The sequence below is a fragment of the Lineus longissimus genome, chromosome 6, assembly GCF_910592395.1.
Source record: "Lineus longissimus chromosome 6, tnLinLong1.2, whole genome shotgun sequence".
In the NCBI taxonomy this organism is placed as follows: domain Eukaryota; kingdom Metazoa; phylum Nemertea; class Pilidiophora; order Heteronemertea; family Lineidae; genus Lineus; species Lineus longissimus.
In genome coordinates, this window is record NC_088313.1 from 19,345,817 (window position 1) to 19,367,366 (window position 21,550).

Here is a 21,550-nt window from a genome sequence, read left to right on the forward strand (position 1 = left end):
ACAGCCATTTCCAGGAACCACAATCGATAGCCAATCAATAGGTTTGTATCTGGAAGTTATCTCTACGGTCAATCATCGTAATGATGCTAGTGATCGTATCGATTTCGCTTCATCCAGGCCGAGGCCCAGCGCTTCTGGTAAAGAGGTTCATGAAGAGGGCTAAAAGGGCTAAGATCAATCCAGGCCATCTCTCTAGACAAATGAATGAGAAAGGGTACCGGGAGTCCCATGGCCGAAGACAATCACCAGGTCGACAACCACGTCAATATCTCAGGAGAAGGCACAGGACATGCGACTGTCTTCAAATCCATACGAGCACGACACATTCGTCTTGATCTTCTTTGTTTTCTTTGTCTCCAAAATCGATATAACTCAGTGTGAGTATTCTTCACCACGAGACCAATAAAAAGAGTTCCGCGCCGAAACATATGATATTACTGGATGATATTTCTATCAGTTCCGCCGTGCTCACAGTCTAGTGGCCAATTAGGGAGGCCGAACGACAGTCTCCACGACAGCCTTCGGACTCAGGGCGTCACGAGTGGCTAGAAACGATGTTGGCCGATTCGGCTCGCAAACATGTTATTGGTGTAACTCTGTCATAATTAGAAATCCTTTTCGCTTTCTTGCAGAACTAATCAATAGCCTATAGTCTGGCCATGTGCCACGAAGAAATTGACAATCGGCCAGTGCATGGTTACTGCGAGATTTGAGCGAAAATAGACAACTCGGAACATGATTTATCCGGTACAGATCCCGTATTCCACCAACTGAACTCGAAAAGTCATATTTTGTGACATATGCATTTATGATGGCCAGCGGTCTCGTGTCTATAAATCCTGGAAGACACTCCTCCTAGTCTTCCCGAAGACTCTGCTATAGCACTGCATTCGGAGTGTAAGTGAAACTCCGTCAGTTTACACAAAGCATAATTACAAGGATGATTATACTTGTTAGACTCATTATGTGAGCCACAAATAACAATGTGAATACAAACCTGGTCCATTAATGTCATCCTTCTTAAACCTGTCGCCAGATTGACTTACATGTTTGTGCCATCCGATCGTATTCATCAATCTCTGGATTAAACCTAATCCACCTTCCCTGGAATTTATGGCGCGGGACTTGGCTTTACGTATTAGCGGAAACGCCATGTTAAAAGATGGAATTTTTTACTAAGGCGACCCGTGGTGTTTGCTTACCTTTAATGACTTTGTCACATCTTAAGTCCATAAGCATGTCAAAGGGTCCTAAATTTAGATGGTACTGATAAGGCATTCCTTTAAGGTTAAGCCTTAGATGTAATTATAGGTTAATAAACGCGATTATACATTTTAAACACCGAGCGACACTTTCAACAGAATTTGTCTGCTTCATTCATCCTTTTCGTATACGAACGAAAAATTATGTTTTGTTCCGGAGGTTCGTGAATTAGGACAGGAAGAATAATGAAAAGCAGTTCAGAAACGAGATACTACCACTGATAGGGGTTTGCGAGAGGCCATTCCAAGGAAGTATTACCACCACCGGTGCTGCTGTTGACGTGAAGAGGTCATAAGTCCTCTTTGATTGAAACGAAGATGGCCAGCGTGTCTGGGAGACTAATTGAGGAGTTGCTCTGTCAATATCATCATCGATGGCCTGTTGTGCTACTTATACCATTAACTGGTTGTGAGAGATTCGTCTGCCCTTGCATTGTCTCTATACTCGATCAGTTAGTTGTCTATATTCGCTGTCCTATCCCTGACGCAAATCAATAGCTATCTGTGATGCAGCACTGTATCAAATTTTTTCCTTAAGGGTATATACACATCCTAGCTTGCCAAACAGCACCGATCGTTGTCGTCATCGTCATCATCATCGTGGCATCAGGATGATGATCATCATCATTATCACGATCATCAGCTTTATCATCGCCAACGTCACCGTTTTTGTCCGTCGTAGTATTTCCCGTCTTTTAGCTGCTCTGGCTTACGTCCCTAATCTACCATCTCCGTCAGAACAGCATCTTTCTTCGATTGCCTCACAAGAAACGGGTAAAACCCTTCAAACATTCATCGCAGTCAACTAATAATGGAAGTCTTAAAGCATGTCTCATACTGCCTCGTCAACCTTGAAAATCTAGTGCCAAGGTAGGTCGATGTCCTTAAAGCATTATCTACTCGAGGAAGATGGGCCCTCTTGACTTGCATGTTATCTGTCCGCTACGTCAGGCTAGGGTCATCAGACACCACCAGACAATGCTTGGTGCCAGAGGGTCCTCAGAAAGCGCTTCAATCACTTCTATTTCACCAGTGTGTACCACTTGAAAGATCGTTTTTCACACCGCGACAAATGCACCACTTTATGCAGTACATGGGAAGTTAAACCTGGGATCCATTGATAAAAATAAGGGGAACTTCATTCCAAGGACCGATCCCTCAAAGAAGAATTTTTGGTAGCTTATTGTCATTTGTAACATGTACTTTTTTCGGTCAACGGTTACATGTGTCAGGTAACGATCAAAGTCTTGGAAGTGTCGTGTCACCCCAATAGTCTAATTTTCTTTAACAGGATTCTTAGACGACATGAATGCCATGTAGTTATCTCGTCCCGGTGATAGCTCGGTGGACTCTAGCGGGGAGTCAGTCAGTTACCACGAGTATGTACGTGTTATGAAGTTGTGGTCAACCACTCTTGTCCTGAAGGACTGTCACTGACTGTACAAGATGGCGCCCAAGGAGCTCTCAGACGGCACTTGCACACCAAAGGAATGGCGACAACTGAACAGATTGGAAGAACTAGCAATTTCTGTATTATTTACACTGTTTTATTAAATAAATATATCTTTGGCATATATAACAAATATTATACATAACATATATACATAAATAGTTGCATATGAGATCTCCATGGCGCCTGTACGTTCTATGTCACGTGATACAACATGCCAAACAGGAAGACCTCCAGAAAAGCAACTTCATTGTCACGTGGTCATGACGTCATCAAAGTATCACACAGAGATTCATTTATACAGGGTGTACCAGTCACTTTATACAATGACCCGCAAGCCACAAAGATACATATATGACCCTAATCAAGAAACAATATTTAACCCCTTTTACACCCAAGTTGGTGACGTCACGACCACTTGACATTCTCAAACGAGAAGAGAGGGACAATCGCTTGTCACAGTCCCAACCGGCATGCGTTGGTTTCATTTTCAAGAAAGTGTATTTCATCATAACAGGAACCAAACGAATGATCAATTGCCTGTACGTAATTCCCAATGCTGTGTGCAGATTCAAGGTTCATGTTAGGATGTAATACACGTGACCAACTTCCTATTGCCAAGTCCATGTCCTACAGGAAGTACCACCAAGCAACTGCGCTAGTCACGCACTGAATTAATACTGAAATATGATTCGCCATCTGCGCGTGGCAGCTACATCAGTCAGTATGTCAACCAAAGAAGATAGACTAACATTACCAATCAAGCAATCATTTGGTAATCAGAATCTTTGACTCCTCGTGAATCCTTTTTACACTCGTTTATAACTACAAAATACTTTTACCATCCTTCATAATAATAAGTTTGTATGCTGTTAAACCCAACGCAGTGCATAAGGAGATATTATCAAACGGTTTTGGTGATATTCCTGCCAAAAAAATCAAGTCGTAAGTAAACAACTACTGGAAGTAGGGTGACGTCATATCCGTTGTCAAAGAAGATCTGTATTTGTCTGAACGGCTTTCTACCTGATGATGACACCGTGACAACATCTGAATTGATGTAATATCCCCCCCCCGCCATCTCCATACAAACAAGCTTAAATCTTAATCACTTTTGCCTGAGTCAACTAAATCATCTGATAAAATTCCTTGTGGACCTTTACTTTGTATCTATACAATGACTTCTACACTTGATCAAAGAGACCGACAGGCCCACATGACCTGGACAAATATGCCTCGTTTGTAGTATGAGAACACGGTCCCTGGCCGAAATTATATCCCAAGGGAGGAAAAACTAGGGGCCAAGAAGATAATACTCAATTTGCGTTTGATAATAATCGTGTATTCACGTAACCTCCAGCGCTTCCCTGGCTTAATCGTATTTCTGGCGAGGATTTTCCCACACTTTAAAAAAAGACTTCTCTCTGAACTGAAAATGTGGGTAGTTTTCTTCAGAACACTTCATTGCCTACCACGTTTACCAACAGTTCACCCATTTTCGAAAGCAGTGGACAGGATCTAACCCCAAATTGGAGCTTCTGATTGGCTCATTTGCAAAGATGAGCACGCCGGTGAGGCAGAATTCAGCACTAATGATTGGACCATACCACCTGAAATAAGCTAAGGTCCTACGCTAAAAGTTCCCTCTCGCAAATATTTGAATATCTATTTTTTGCGCTTCTTTTTCCACTTTATGCCTATGACATGATATAGTACATTGTAATGTATACATAGATATATACGTATTACCTCAATACCACTTTTTGATTTTCTATTAGCGATATAAATTACATCCAAGGTCAATGATGGATAAACAGTTTAATGATGCGGTACCGGTATACGGTGTACATGTACCTATGTCATACATGAAGTTATCCCAAAGAAATCGTGTTTTTCTAGGCCAACCGGCCATTATCAAAAACTAAAACAGAACGTTCACTATTCCATTGATAGCAACTGTTTATCATTATGCAATTTTTTTTCACGGAAAAGGCTTTTCACTAAAATCAACAATGATTTCGCACATAAACCCGGAGAAACATGCTTTTGTTTACGAAAGGACCATACACATCGACATCGACCCGACGGTAGGCTTACTTGATCTAGGACTGGTCGAGTCAACAACTTTAAGCCGTTTTAGCGAAGTGGCAGCTGGATACCCATCGCTGATGCTTGAATGCCAAGAGTTACATTGTAACCCTCCCATTTCTTACGGGCATGTTGATGTCGAACCTGATAAGGTTCACTGACCTACCGAGAAAATTCCTATTCGAGTTACCCCAGTAAGAATGACCTTCCCATGTGCGCAGAAAAATGAGTTGACTAGAGTAAGGAGTGCTGTCATCCCCTGGACATTTTGATGAAATCTTGGGCAGCCCCCAGCACAGATTCGAGGGGTTGAACGGATAAGGCATAAAGACTATTAAAACGAAAGCATTTACTATCATCCCTTATAATGTAATGCGAAACCTAAGCTAACATGGAGACAATCAAATCCGTCATCCAACGGCCAATAATCTAAGAAATCAATCTACATGCTATTCAGATATCAACGAAATTCTTAGATTATCGTCTGCTCAAGTCACCCAATCCCGAAAGCGTAACTGACCAGAAGTTCCGCAAAATAACAAACTGTTATTGGTCATTAAAAAGCAACTGCACCGGTGATGCAGAATTGGTACTTCTGATTGAACAATGCGACCAGAAGTATGAGACTGCCAGGTTTCTAACAACTACCCGGTTATGCAGGATTAAGCACTTCTGATTGGATAAATTCTGCTTTGAGAAATGATTGAATGACGGAGTTAAACAATGAACGGATTGCGTCTCCATGTGGTGAAAGCGAAAGAAATGGTCAGTTTCATGAAAGACCGTAAGTTAAATACAACGCTGCACTTCATTTGGTATGACCAACCCGAATTTTAAAAATGTATCCTAGGTTTGACAAACCGGCGTCATACAAAATAAAAACTTACGGTTCTAATTTCAGAGTAACCAAGCCATGTGCTGCATACCAAAAAGTGTGAAGACGGTAAAAGATGATTTTGCCATCTAAAACCCACCATGTGCATGTCAATTTGACAGAATCCCTTGCAGTCGCTGCCTCCTGCTGGAACGAACCCTGGTCACTATCATCTCCGTACTTCAGTTACACCGACTGCGTGGCAATCGTACTTTATATGACTGACAAATATTCGCAAAAGTATCATCATTCCTTCAGACATCTGTCCAGAAACGATTTTCCTAAACTTCTAAGAGCATGTCTAGTTTCCCTATCTATTGAGAACAAGGAACATTGGTGCAAATTTCAAGCAATCATCATGATTTTTGTCCTGTAGTGTTCTATTTACACCTAAAGAGCTCTCCTCCGTCCAACCCCCCCCCCTTGTGCCTACTGAAGTCGGATATATTTACACTCAAAGAGGGTCACCCAAACACTGGATGTAAAATAGAAAAATACAAAAAATATAAAGTTAACAAAGCGCGCCCTCTATCAGCCACCACGAGAACATTCATCCTTACAGACGCCATCTTGAAGATCTCATTAAATCAGTATCACCGTCACGTGTATATGACGTAATATGCTATGATGTAACATCCGGAAATGACAGTATATTTATCCTGAAGTACAATATGATGTGATGACAGTTATATCGTATCTGTCTGAAGACAACGTTTGTGTTAAAAGAGGTAGAGACGACACAATACATGCGGCAAAGTTAGTATAGCCTACACACAAGAAGTATTCGGTCGAACAAGTTCTACGTAGAGATACTAGCACACTGAAGATACACGATCGCCCAGTAATCGAAGCAAACCCGGCGATGTCAACAGTAATGACAACAATGTCCACTAACTATATAACTGGGGTCCTCCGATCCGACCCCAGCATGAGGACTATACAGTCGTCAGGAATAAATGCATTTATCTTTGAAATAGAATATTGCGTTCAAATAAATAACCGTAAGCCATTTTCTTGTCTCCTGTGCAGGAGAGCTGGTGTTGTTCGTCAACTCGACTTATCAGCTGACACTACTGGCCTCGTATACAACACCAATCACGTGGTTGGAAACAGCTTAAGACGTCCGTTTGACGCCATGATCAGAACTGACAAACACGGCGTCCACTTAGATTTCAATATGGCCGCTGACTTCCCCTGAGCTAATCACACAATCCAAGCATTGCTGAACAGAGCAATACTGCAAACTGCAATCGACGTGAATCAGTACTCCACTTGCCACCATTTGGGCTGAAGAGTCACGTGACGTAATCCATGGCAGATTGAATAGATCCGGCCATTTTGACCCGCATACTTTGGCAGTGATGATATGATATATGTGCTCTTTACACTCGTCATGGACGTGCAGCTCGTCTTCGCGACGGCGATCGATGCTCATGCCGATGCCGAGGGTTTAGTAAATGATAAAGTTTGCTGAAGTCCACATTGGGTCCGGGTCCTTGCCCACTGTCTGTCGTTTGTTCAACGTCTTTCTTTAAAAACAAAAAGCACCTCTCTCTAGTGGGATTGGCAGCATCGTACCCTTTCAGCGGTTTGCCATTTTTCTTGAATCCAATGTACCATAGTGGGTTCGCCACAGATTCGTATTGGTAAAAGTCATTTTTCATCAGCTTTTCTACGAATAAACACTTTTCACTCTCACCAGCGTGCTGCAAAAGAAGATAGGAAAGGTAAGCAAACATGGCTGTGAAATCAAAGATGGCGCCAAATGACATCATTGTCGCGTATAATCTAGTAATGGTTGCACCACCAAATATTAAGGATAGAGGCTTTGATTGAGTTGCTTTAGTGAGAAAGGTAGGTTATCAAGGGCGAGAACGCGCGACGTAATAGAATGATAAAGCGCGCCCTTGAAAGTCGATGCACGTTATTTCCTATAACCAAGGTGAAGCCCATTGTATTAGAATGCCTGATGATATTGTTGAGTTTGATTACACAGTTATTGGCATAACGTAGGACCGTTTAGAGTAGCATACTTTGGGATATAATATCATTTGAACTTGCACAGGTGCAGGCCTCTCATTGGCCGTGTTTATACTTCAGTCCATTTGGACGTTGTCCTCTTGCCAACTGGGCTATCCTGTTTATTAGTTGAACAATGGCAAAGACATCTTTGATATGGGACATGGAATATCATGCAGTCAGTGTTATTCAAATCTACACATTCCAAAGAAATCATTTTATTTTAGACGCTTTCTGACGTCAGAAAGATAGAAAAACGTGCTCTGATTTCACTAATCTAAACTATCCTACTTTCAATGTGAAAACAGATGCGAAATTGTGTGTTAGTCAAGTTGTGTTTTGGTGCATTGGTGGTGTGTTTGGATAGCCCTTTGTTGACACTAAATCACTCCTTTATCATGCTTATGGAAACACAATAGTATGTCATCCTCAAACCGGAAGTAGTCCGGAATTAGTCTGGTGTGAACGCGAAATACAACGTTCATCCTCTTTGGGTTGTTTCAAATCCTACTGCAGGTTCACGTCACAAAGTTCGTTTAATGCAGCTTGCTGTACCTGGCTCTGGTGTGAGGTTACAAGTTTAGTTAGGTCACAAATTCACACGGTCATTCAAATCAAACCACTTCAGATTGAAATAGAGGAAAGAGAACATGAATACTTCAATTCACTCAAGGTCGGTATGGCGATAAAAAAAGGTACAGTCACTCATAGTGTATTATGAAAACTACTGAGCTACTGGTGAATGAAGAGTGTTAGATGGGTGCTTTAGAGTAAATGACGTTCAAACAGCATTGGGGGTTGACTTCGCCGGCTATCTGACGCGATAGAGTCAACTGATATCGCATCGGAATAGACAGGGTCTTAAGTCCGCTGTAGTGCTTGCAAGACATGCATCGCATGGAAGTAGCTATACGCACGCCCAGGATTCTTGAATTGCCTTTCAAGTCGGCACCGACACTGCTTGAACAGCCTAGCTCTATTGTGCAATGTTGTGATGTCAGTAAAAGTGGGTGTATGGATGTTAGAGATGACTTCCGAAAGCAGTGGCTCGCACCCGCGGTAGGGCATGTTTGTTGTTGTTGTTGTCCCAAGGTTGTTGTTTTTCGTATTGTTGCAGGTGCCAGTCGGCCGGATTTTACGAGCCTGTGAGCCTGACCCCACCAAAACAGCTCTTCGGAGAAACCGCCCCGAACATATATACGTGTACGTGTAACCGTACTTTAAGATTTTTTTCACTGCATATTTGAGCATTTGAGACCTGGTTTATTCGAAAGCTGTTTTTGGATAGAGCAAGCGGATGGTTATGCAAGCTTTGCGAGATGATTCGGCGGAAATAGATGCGCGTGTCTCTAACGTTATATAGAAATATGAGATGAAAAAGGCGGTTTTCATATCGCAGTTACTCCTTGCGCGTTGCAGAAGACGCCAATTGCAATGAAGAGATGACAGTTAGGACGCATTGCGCTATCAGCACCAGTGTTGTTGCGAATCTGTTTAGAAAAACTCTGCTGTGGCTAAAATCTGAAATTGAAGTAAAATTCCCTGATGCTGCGCTGGGCTATATTCGCCGCCAACTTTCGCGTTCGTTTCAGTGCATGCATGTGTCTTCGACCTCGACAGATATGGAAAAACTTCACCAGGAAGAACTCTAATGGTGCTGAATAGGTTAGAACGCAAACCTCAACCACTATGATTGTCTTTAGCAACATCACCTTTGATAATGACAAGTTCATACTAAAAATGCCATCGCATTCGTTAAGATAGATGCAGCAAGAAGAAGCTCACTTTGAGGTTCATGAGTGGATATCACTTTTAGTATGTGGCGATATATTCCATTTTGTCTCTGTCGTCAACAAAAGATACTCATCACATTTGAAAGGAAGATGCTCTTGTTCAATGAGGCTCTTTCCCCAGGCGACACAAGCAGACGACAATCAAATGGAATTTCGCTTATTTGCTCGTCGTTAATTGTAATGGATTAGCAATAATCTATTTTCATTTGTCAGGGGACCTTGGTGCCGGATGAAAACCGTGACAAGGACTGGACATGTGTTTGATAAAGCGGCCCGCCCTGGTGTGAAACCACTTGAGAATGTCTACACCATTCCCCGGGAGATTGTAACAATGACATCAAAGAGGAGAAGATATGTTCAACTCTTCTGCAGGTTCATGAGATTTCATCTCTCGCGACCCCACTACAGCCACACTGGCAACAGCATGGTTCTTACGCTTGTCCACTGAGACCACTGGTGTGAACTATTGGGTACCGTTCGAGATGGACTATTGAAGTTTGATCTACTTCGAAATAGTCCATCCAGTGACCGTGTTCGTAAGTTCCCATACCTTGGCAACCTAAACCTGAGAGGATTTGCTCTGAGCTGCTTGCACGACTTCTCTGACCCAGTGCGAAATTAAATCTGTCCATGACTTTCGGACTCACTGATTCATAAGCCCCGTTAATGGGACATTAATTAGACACAGTCTGTTTCTTTCTCACCAACATTATCGAAGCCACAGTAATAATTATTGATTCCGGCTAATTTCCAGGGTTTTCTCTCCCTACCAGCTTATCTGAGTAAATGTCGGCGAAAGACGATGTCAAGGGCATTCGTACGTGCTTCTTCTCAAGTGTTATCTGAATCCTAATCCCCAAATTGAAAAGCCTCTTATGGGACACGTCTCACAACCAACGCTCATGTCATGACCTCTCCCTTAATGATCCGGTTCGACAATACCCCACTGGCACCTCGCAGACAGTCGGGCAGGGCAGGGGGCAACTCAACATAGGGTGCAAATAATTAAGCTTTTATCCTCTCAAATTAATAAGCAATTTCGCATTTGAGAATGCGGGCAAACACATTGGGAAAGTAGAAATGTGGATGGTGATATCATACTATAGAGATGATGATATTGTACAATCCAATTTTGAATCTGGCTTAACACACCTCACAGATATGTCTCGAAGTATTAAGGTTATCATTAACTGTCAAATGAGAATGTATCTCTCCATCGCGTCGTTGCGGGTCGGTAACCCTTGAACCTGTTCCCACTTCAGACAAAAGAAAATGACAACACTCACTCATAAGTCATTCTGTTTCCTGGCATTGCAATCCCGGCTGAGGGGGATCTCGACAGGGTAAAACATGAAATGCCTCAGTTCACATAGGGGGCCGACAATTCATAATCTACGGAGGATTCGATACCGTGCTGGTGTTCAGGTGATACCAGCTTGGTGATTACCAATGTTAAAAGAAAATAGCTCTTTCTCTTTTGCTTTTGGTCTTGGGCCTAATTTTAAGAACGGTGGAATATTATATTCGGAAGCGGAGTGCAGTCACTCAGTATGCGTCTCGGATGACGCGAGCTATTTAGCATTTGCAATCCAAACGCTGGGTTGATGAAGACTGTTAGCCCTGATGGTCCACTTGCAATTAGGTAACGAAGTCTCTACTCTACAAGTAAATATTAAGAATAATGAAACGCTCGCTGTTGTCAGTGCATTATATTGCGCCAGGTGTTACATGTAGCAAGGAATGAAAAGGGGCAGCGTGCGCAAAAATATTCATACGCGGTTATTAGGCGTTGATGCACAGCATGTCGCAATGCGCGTAGCAATGAATCCCATAGTGATGGATCTACGGAGCACACGGAACCTGTAACCAAGGGGAAATTGGTCACGAGGTGTTAACGTGCTGCAAAAGCAAGGATGACCTAGGAATCGTCATAGCCTATAACAAAAACAAGGCATTATTAGTGTTCGTGTCTGCCCCTTAAGCGCGAACACGAGGGGGGCATTCAATTCGACCTGTTAAATCAACATTAAGTCTATAAACTAGGCAGTACGTTACCAAACTTAGAAGGGAAACTCTTTATTTTACCTTCATCGTTTCTGACTTGTGCTGAATATATCAGGAAATAGATAAAAAGAATGTATCAGATTACTCCATCATTGACTGATAGTTGAGGATCTCTGACTATGATGATGGAAAGCCCAGGCAACATGCACTATCACGCCACGTGTATTTAGCTATTGCTTCGGGAATGTCTCCTCTTCGCTGCATCAAAGAGTGTAAGGCCTTGAAGTGCAAGAGGTTTATTCCCTAACAACAACCACAAACTAGGAGACATAAAAATGGCCATGCTTGTTGATAAAGACTAGATCAGCGATTTATCCGTATGAGTAATGACATTAGTTTGAAATAACACGTCATATCTCACCAATCATTAGTCTGGTTATGTAATTTTCCTAATTGTAAACAAACCCATGCACATTTCCTTTAGAAATCAACAGAACATGAAGTGCTAAGATCTACAACAGTTGCCTTCAAACACAGTATGGATTCACTGCGTTGATGACGTCATGAAACAAGACAAACACGGAGGACATGAAAACGCAGACGTAGGCCTACTAAAGGCATCAAGACACTCTAAGATTAGTCTTCTTCCATTTAGTAAACGTTAGGTCAGTACCATTCTGAGAACGGCATGCGGAAATCCCTTTGATAGGTCCATTCACTCCAATGCCTTGTCGTTAGTGATCTTGATAACAACTGTAGGCTTCCGGCAATTATGAGAATGGAGAAACACTCGTCCAAAATAGCTACAAGATGTAGTTAGATCTCAAAATTTAGTTAAAGGTCCTCCATAACAGGGGCAGTCACTACACTGTCATTACGAATGACCTTGTTTGTGCATCTAGGAATAACTCTGGGTGTTATTAGATTACTGGTTAGGGTACGCAAGACGCAACGCAAGAACAGCAAGCACAACATGTACAAGAATAGAGTGTTAGGGGTTAAGATGAGGAAAATCAACTTTAAGAGGTTCTTTGCAGTCAAGCTGTAGATACAAATGGTTCTCGTACGAATCTATGATGCTCCTTATCAAGGAAGAAAGAAAAAGTTACTGAAAGATATGGTTTCCTTGATTCGCAATTTACTGGTCTGCCGCTGACTATCGGGGCGCCCCAGGCCATCTCGACGGCAGAGCAATGGACCGGTGTAACGTTCTGGTTTGTTCACCATATTTCAGTGTTTCCATGCAATAGACAGGTAGAGAGACCATGACTTTGCAAACAGTGGAAACAGACAACCCTGTCAATCTGCCAGCATTCATATCAGTTAGGGGAAACACTCAAAAACGTTCCTCCGGTCCATGGCTCTACCGTTAAACTATCGGGGTTAAGACCTGTGTTTCGAATCACAGTGAGGGTAACTTGGTATTTCTGTACATTTTTCATTCTTTCTTTGATGTGAGCAAGACAAGCCTTTTGGGCAGCCGCGTATACTCAGAGAAGTGTAGTGATGATCGGTCAGTGGTCTAGCGTCAATATAAGGATCATCTCGTTCGCTACCTCTGGTTTCGTGGTTCGCAATCCGCCAGAAGGGAGTTTAAGTGCGAACATGCCTGAGGGTTTCTCACGAAGTTTGGTTACGGGAGAGGAAGGGAGGGCTGTGCAGGATTGGTCAGGAAGCATGAAGCCTCGGGAAAAGAGATGTGGGGAGAATCTATCATGACATCTAATGTAAGCTTGGTTTGGAAGAGTGATCAATGTATGAACGACATGCATTCAGTGTTATCAGTCGGCGTTCCTTCAATGACATAGTCTGAAGAATTGAGGGGCATCTTTGTAAGAACGTTCCCGTTACATTGTTATCGATATCACGATCATGATGTTTGGCCATACAGCTAATTCCAAATACTTTGATGACTTTTATTCAGTACTCAATGATTTCACCATTTGCAGGACGAGTAACGTCAAATCCACACAGTGAAACTAGGCCTCGGTACGGCCTCGAACAATACCTCTGCCATAGACTTATAATTTTCTTTAATGGGACATTGGTTTTAAATTCGTACTTGGGTATAACTCGAGATACCTATAAATGGGCAAATGCCGGGCCTTTACAAGAGTTTTCAACATGAAATTCCGGTCCATTTCTGTGTGAAAGGACTGATATCTGGCAGCTATAATCTTTGCACCTTCGTTTAGAGCATCACCAACGTTAAACCTTATAACTAATGCACTGTAATGTATCTTCTGTGCACCAATACAGGCATAAACATTTTCAATTGGAATTCGGTGTCACACCAAACATTTCATACTATTACACTATTGGACGAGCACCACAGCACCAAAGCACATTTATTGAAAGGCATCACCACGGTATTCTATACACAAGTCCGTGACATCAACGATGCACCAACTCAGCGGAAGCCATACGTGGATCAGAGTCGGACTAACCTCTAGACTGACACAGGACGCCAATATGCTATCAAATTAAATTTAGCAGAAGAAAGGACCCAAAGCACCGCCGTAAAAGCATTCCCATGTGCTTTAATGAAGGCCCTTCTTATTACCTTAGGAAGTCAGGGGGTCCGGCAATAGACCGCACTGACCCCGTCTCTAATTAACAAAATTACCCACTGCCACCGGAAATAAGTGTCTTGTCCTAGATGTGTCCTACAGAGCTAGGATAAACAAGGAGAAATATAAAATCAAGGGCTTTGTGGACTGATTTTGATAGACAGTTACATCGAAATGGTTTGAGCTACTGGAAATACAGGCACACAATGTCCACCAAATGTCGAGGTAAAAAACTGTTATCTCAGCAAGTACACAAATTGGAGCTCCTTTTTTTCTGTTCCTGTTGGTGCATTCATTTGTCATCGTCATTTGGACACTGTGTCTATACTGACTGTGGCATAGGGATACAAATACATGTATTCCTCGTACCGTACGTATGAATTCTGACGTACTGCGAGATAGAAGAGACAACTTCGTGTTACTTAATCAGATCCGCTTAGCTCCACGTTTAGTCATTATTCATGTCTTTACCTCTTCAATGACCGCACCACCTAGGCAACGTGTGGCGGCACCGATCTCTCAAAGGATTACAATGAACAAGACAACAGAAAGAGCGTCCAACTGGTTTCCGAGAAGGGTCACCAGATGATACTCCATGCTGCGATGAAAACAAGAGGATTTGTCCACCAGACTGACTCGCTACGAAGGAATACACACGGTCACTGTGGAATTACCGCCCAGTCACAGCTGACCGTACCGCCTATTCCAACTTGCCTGGCGTAGTTATTCAGACACAGACAAACCTAAACAAACGCTGGTCCAGTCTAGGTAAACTGGGGGTGTCATCTTGCCAATAGAAGCAATTATAGGGTGTGAAAACGGGTGGAATTCTCCTAATATTAAATTCAATCTAGTTATCAACTCCTCTAAAATAGACCCTAAATATACACCAAGAAGCTGTTCGGTGCTAGTTGACAGCATCGTGTTCGAGGTGCCTCTGGCCATATAATTCAACCCTTTAGATGATCATGGATGCATTGAGGAGGTGACCGTGGGGTTTGGGAGAAAGCAGTCGCGAAGCAGCCACGCAGAACATGAAAGTACCAGGATACAATGCGCCCAAATTACAAATCATATTGTAATTGATTGAAAGGTACAGGAGGTATATGTCCCGAGGGTTCAGATCCCTATATGGTATGTTAATCATAATCTTGTGGTTAACCGACTTATTCTCGTCCCAGACAGTCTAACCCAACCGCGGGGGGTACTGGTGCTGTTTGGAGAAGTGCCTAAGGAGGAAAGTGTCACTGACCTAATGGCATCGGAAAAGAGGCTGGCATTTGCAGAAGCTCGACGGATCTTGCGTAAAGCCACACATAGCTTATATTTAAATGTTCCCCATTTTCTGGTGTTTTACAGCGGAAAACTGCACGAAAATTCAAACTGCAGAGGCGGAAGGAGATGCACGCTCCTTGGATCTGAGCCTAAGTCTACGTATAGAGGACGTATGTTGATTTCAACACCTTGAAGAAACCAATTCTTCTTACACGCATCATGCTGCAGGGCGGACGCTCCCAGACTCTCATATTGATGGACCAAGACCCTCGCACTGACCTCCTCGTGTCCCAGGGGGCGTAGCCTGGGGTCAATAGGTTACATTAATATTTGGAGTGATTCTATTTTAACGACAAGAAGTCTCCTTGTCACGCCCTGTTCACATGCGTGTCGGTGAGGGTTCGCAAGCTTTCATGTGGTCAAAGGTGTCATCCTCACGAGCAGAATCTTCACCCTACGAATGTCCCGTCCCTAGATGGTCCCGGGGACAATGGTGGCCTGCCCTTAATCAAAGGGTCGCGGCCAGGGCTAAACACTGGCAAGTAGGTAATGATGACATTGTCAAGGGTGGGCACTAGAAATCAGTCGAGGAGGGGATGATGTTTCAATGCTATTGGTTATACAAGTTCATTCATCCCGCTCGCCGTACCAGATTTGAACCCAAAGTCATAATTTCAAACACTAACATATGCTTGATTCCACTTTCAGAATTTAGTAAGTACATGTTTATGCCATCGAAATTCACTTCAAGTTTTTCAAGTGTTGGTTATTTTCCTTGCAAATATTTGATAGTTGGTCTCCAAATTGTTTGGTAGGCCAAAAAGGTGCGTACGTGTGTCGCGGTAAAGCACAAGATAGTGACATAATTATGAATGGTAGTGCGTGAACGAAATTCAAGTCGCCTTTAATATATGTCATAGCAAGGGTTCAGTTGACCATCCCTTATGCTCGGCTCTGGTCTTGTTAAAAAATGTCCTTTTGGTGCTTTTTTAACGCATGTTGATTATCTTTCTGTTTTTACAAATCTACACTCTTGTCCCGGTGAATAAATTGATTTATTATAAAAACCTATGTTTTCGTGTCATCTGAATAAGAACCAGCAGGTTGGATTAGTTATTGAAGAATACGGGCCAACATCGCATAAGAAATATATAAAAAGATAGCCATCTTAAGAAGATTAATTTTACTTAAAATGTAATACAAGCTGAACGGCAAGCGATAACCATCAAATCTAAGGTCAACGAAGAAAGATCAAGGAGGGATTTGAGCATAATTCCTCATGATACGAATCTATGTAGAACATGCCGAACGCCCAGTTCCTTACAAAGTGCTAACACACTTTAATATTTAAGACCATTTTCCAAGATTTTATCAAGATTGCACTGTGCTCTAATCCTTTAGCATTTTATAAAGTTTTCAATTCCTAATCTTGTGGCTCATATTAGGTAAAGTTACATCTCGACACGGTTCCTTTGAGGTTTTGCTAAAGGGATAAATCAACAGTCAGGAAGACAAGTAAATGTATAATAAATAAATAATCGAACTTAATTCATGAATATTAAGATCGATGACTGGCGGTGTGAGCAAAGTTTTCCCTTTACAATGCTTTTTCTTTTGTTATAAGTGCCTTGACCACCAGGCGTGTTTACCGACTATGAACTTGCCCCGGAACGCCATACCGGTCAAACACGATTATCCAACTCTGAACCAACCTTTCGCAATAGTAAACGTTGAAATATCCCCTTTATCTGTTTATAAAACCGAGCGAACGAATGACCAAATTGCGCTAGTCTGTTGGCAAACAGTGGTAAGATTTTATGGCAAGTATGTACTACTCCATTGGAATATTAGGAAGCGATTTGGGAAGGTATAGAGCTACAGGGCTAGAGGTCAGCATATTCGTAATGCAAAAACTCATTACTGCATAGTGCATTACGAATTGTAATAGTATTGTTGAGTAAGTCGTTCTGTCGTATATTGACCAATCAAAAACACCACTAATCTTGCTTCGCGGATTGTGGCCAACGACGGCCTTGAAAATCACCTTGACCTGATTCAAGGTAAATGAATGCAGAAGGTGTCGGGAGTTTCCCTCGTCCGTTCATTGAAAAATTCGATACACAATGTATATGTACACCATACATTTGATTCAGTGTTACTCCTGGTAATTTATGGACTGTCTGAATGACTGAGGGAATTTCCGATCGTACGATTAAAAAACAATAGCCTTTTTTAAGCAATTGAGATTCGGAACAGACGTTGTTTGTTTCTTAATGACATGATTACTATATGACATTTTCTATGAATATCAACTATCATTTCATTCATAGAATGATCCTTCAGTCTTTCCTGTTTCAAATAAAAGCTTTAGAAAAGGATCCCATTCACTTCCGATCCATAGCTTTCAACAATTGGCGTAAATTACCTCCGAAAAAAGATAATTGATAATGGAACTTTAATAAATGTTTAGGAGGTGAGTAGGTAAGGTTACTGGGACTGGCTGATGGAAAAATAGCACCTGGGCTAGGTCAGTAGGTTCGACGTTTGGGGAATTTCAAATTGAGCATTTCTCTGAAAATTCTGGGCGATGTTTAACTTTTTTTCAAGTTGATGGTCACAATTTGTCTGGAGTGTGTAAATCAAGTAATTGCTGACACTCGCTATCTGTCTGTTCGTACCCATAACGACAGGTATCCCATCTCTCTGTCTGGTTTGTGAAAGAGGTATGCAAATCTCCAGCAATAACCGTCCCAAGTCATAACAATGGGTTTTTAAGATAATGAATGACTCGGTCATCGATGTAACTAACTGAAACCCTTATAACCTGCAGCAGCTTCCTGTAATTCCCAAAAGACCCTCGCGTGCAGACCATTTCTATCGCAACATTCACTGGTTGACTCGTGGGCACACTGACATGTCCCAGCGCCGGATCACCAGTCACTCTTGTTCAGGCAACCATACCGAAAACCTTTGTTTCAGCCTCCAGTCGCTTGCAACCATTAAAAGCAGACTGAAAGTCTGGCCAGAGAGGAACACACTGACATTTATGAATATAAATGTGAATATTTTTGAGCCTCATCCCTGAACGACCTTGTAATCTCAGATTAGCTGACATAACGACTATCATGACTACATCTAATTAGATTTTAGAATTGATTGGAAGGCTGTGTTATTAAATGGGGGAGATAGTACTTTAGGAAGTGGTTGGGGATTTATAGTACTCAATCTAAAACAGTATAGGAGATTAGGTTCCCTGTCTTGTTGCAATCGCAATCACTGATGATGACTATGTAGACGAAGATGACGGAGGAGGCGGAGGAGAAGACGAAGAAGAAGAAGTAGGAGGAGGAATAGAAGAAGGTGGAGGAGGAAGAAGAGGAGAAGACGAAGAAGAAGAAGAATAGCAAGAGGAAGAAGTGGTATCAGAAACATCATTGTTTCTCTGCAGCTAGTGCGAGTGTTTGCTCACGGTCACTCAGGATGTGTCCTCCTTGCCCTCATGTTTGCACAGCCCACAGCACGATACCCAATCAGCACAGGAGGCCAGTGATGGGGTCAAGGAGTGAGAAACAGACAGAGGCTGGAGTAAGGACAACACAACAAAACCTGCAAAGCGGTGGCCAAAGCTTATTTTGCACTTGTCGTCAATGCACGATATGAACTGTCGGAGGTGACCAGGCCACGGGTTAGGTACTTGGCCATCAGTCGTCTTCCTTAATGCATCCGCATTAGCCATCAAACAATATCCATAACTTCGTCCGAAATCTAATCAACATTGCCGTGTATTTCACTTTGCAGGAAATGTTTAATAATTGTAAAATTGTTTCATTACAGAAATTACAATCATGATAATTTCCAATTGGAGATTTTATTGATGGAAAATGAAGCTGTTTTGTCAGTCATTATTGACCCATCAGCGAGTGCGCCAGGACGAAATTATGATTAATGCCTCTTGATTGGGAAAGCGGAGTCAACTCAATGATAATTGTAGTAGACCACGATTTAGAAATAGAGCACTATTACAATCGGGGACAACTGCAACTTTTCCCATGGCATTGAAATGCAATCAATCACAGTTTGAATTTAAAGTATTCAGCAATAGTTCATACTAATCATACATTAGATGTCATCTGCTCCACTTTGATTTCTAGGTCTGAACATGATATGAACTTGATGAAGTTATAAGTTGGCAAGTTGACCTCCTTATATCTTAAAGTTGACATCAGTGCTGCCCGAACGAAGTGCGCGATGCCAGGACAGGAATGGAATGAGACCGAAAAACAGTAAAAGCTGTAAAAATGTCTTAGTGTAATCCGTGGGTGGACAATGTACACAATGCAAGACCGGATAGTCCAGCCAAGATGCCCGGAAGACCCCATTGACCAATGTCCTTCACTAAGGAAGAGACTGCTTGAGATGACACGGTGCGGTTAACCCACGGGATGTCACCACAACGAACAAACTGATCGAATATCACGACAAACAGACAGACACGACAATATCAACATTCATGTTGAAAAGGGTTTGGTACTGGCAGGGTCAATGGTATTTAACCCATTTATCAAGGCTGTCAGTATCCTGTCAACTATCAGTGAGTAGCGCTTCGCCCACAACGAAAGCGTAGCAAACTGTAAGTCATCAGTTAGATCAGAGTTCGTATAATGCCAAGCATGAACCGGACACCACGACTACCACAGCATGGATCTTCTCCTATCGAAGAAACCTACCTGTAGACCAGTAGGGTTTGGACTTGACATGCACCCACTGGTCGTGTTCAGAAAAAAAACCCTTTCCTATCAATTCATTCCAGGTGCAAGTTTGGTCAAGCCATAAATTGAAAGCAGCTATAATTTCTATCGCTGACCAAGAAGAGTCAATCGGCTTGGCGATCCGGTGGTGACCACATCCACCTGCCAAGCGACCACAAGAGGGTGGAAGGCGCCACATCTCCGTGAGGTGACACCTACACTGTTTGCTGGTGCCAAGAGGATCCCGAGAGGACCACAATAACACCACAACGCGGGCGGGGAGACCCTGCATGGCGTCAGACTGTACACACACAGACAATTGACGCCGGACATCAGCCTTGGACAGAAGATACATCATCAAGTTGGTGTCATCCGTGAGGTCATAGGTCACTTGGTACACCAGTTAGCTTCAGACTGGTGTGGAGCCATTTCACTTGGTCCCGGGCACTTGGTGCAGGCTTAATTTCACAAAATCAGTATTTCCAATTACAAAATGAGTCACGTAGAAAGCTAAGCTTTCCTAGTAACTCGATACAATAATCACAAGAAACATTCACCCGAGAGATTTCTGATCAAAGATTGATAAAAGATAGTCAGATAGATACAGATGAATTGGACAATTAGTGGCACGAACAACAAGACTGTTGATGAAGTCATGAATATCAACGTCGAACGCACTTCCTCCATCAACCATGATGACCTTGACCTCTGCGGGAGAACCAAGAGACCCTTTTAGGGACGGGCAGCGTCCTTACTGAGGTTCCAGTAAATGGCGCTGCAGCATACCGTCTTCAAGCGTCCGAATAATATGTTTACGAACAATGTACTTTTATAAGAGTCTCCAGGATCAAGCTATGACTTATAGCATTGCGAGAAAGCCTAATCTTTACATATATTGTTGCCATATTGCCCTCACTCTATCAGTCAGAAGGACATAATCTAAAGACAATATAGATGCAACATTACTCATACTCATTCAAGCCTAATTGCGTGTATTTGCCGCAATCATACGAGTTTTATCCCTGGCTAAGATCACATCAATAATGTTTAGCCTTATTGGATGTGAGATTGGACGAGATGGAGTGAGGCAAAAGTCACGGATATCACATCAAGATACGAACGATAGCCATCTTGCCCTAATCGAGACATCGCCTCGCAGACCACACATATTGAAAGAAACATCTGATGTCTGACACCGAATTTCGAGAGGGAAAGCCATTAATTCTTCAATAGTAATAATGCAAAGATATATGTATATCCGATAACATGACTTCGAGTTCTATATACCAATAAATCAATATGATCGACTCGATAACTGAGGCAGAATAGGCAAATAAGAACCACCAGATTTAGTTCCCAGACATCAGTAGAATCTAAGACATCGGGTGACACGGTAGATGACATGCAACTGTTTGTAGCACATGTATCTATTGAATATAACTTCACCTTATTTTTTACTTGTTCGGG

The 21,550-nt window shown here is 42.3% G+C and overlaps 1 protein-coding gene across 5 annotated transcripts in view; it reads right to left on the reverse strand.

Moving 5' to 3' along the window:
- Positions 1–3,643: 3,643 nt before the first annotated feature.
- LOC135489850 (fibroblast growth factor 17-like) overlaps positions 3,644–21,550 on the reverse strand; it is a 66,202-nt gene continuing 48,295 nt past the window's right edge. For 4 of the 5 annotated variants that reach the window (XM_064775439.1, XM_064775437.1, XM_064775436.1 and 1 more), the window contains 2 exons: positions 11,572–11,592; positions 3,644–7,380 (listed from right to left, as the gene is read on the reverse strand). In XM_064775439.1, the coding sequence (XP_064631509.1) occupies positions 7,066–7,380; positions 11,572–11,592 (336 nt within the window). In that variant the 3' untranslated portion in view covers positions 3,644–7,065. The remainder of the gene's footprint in view (positions 7,381–11,571; positions 11,593–21,550) is intronic. The other variant, XM_064775440.1, reaches the window with a different exon arrangement.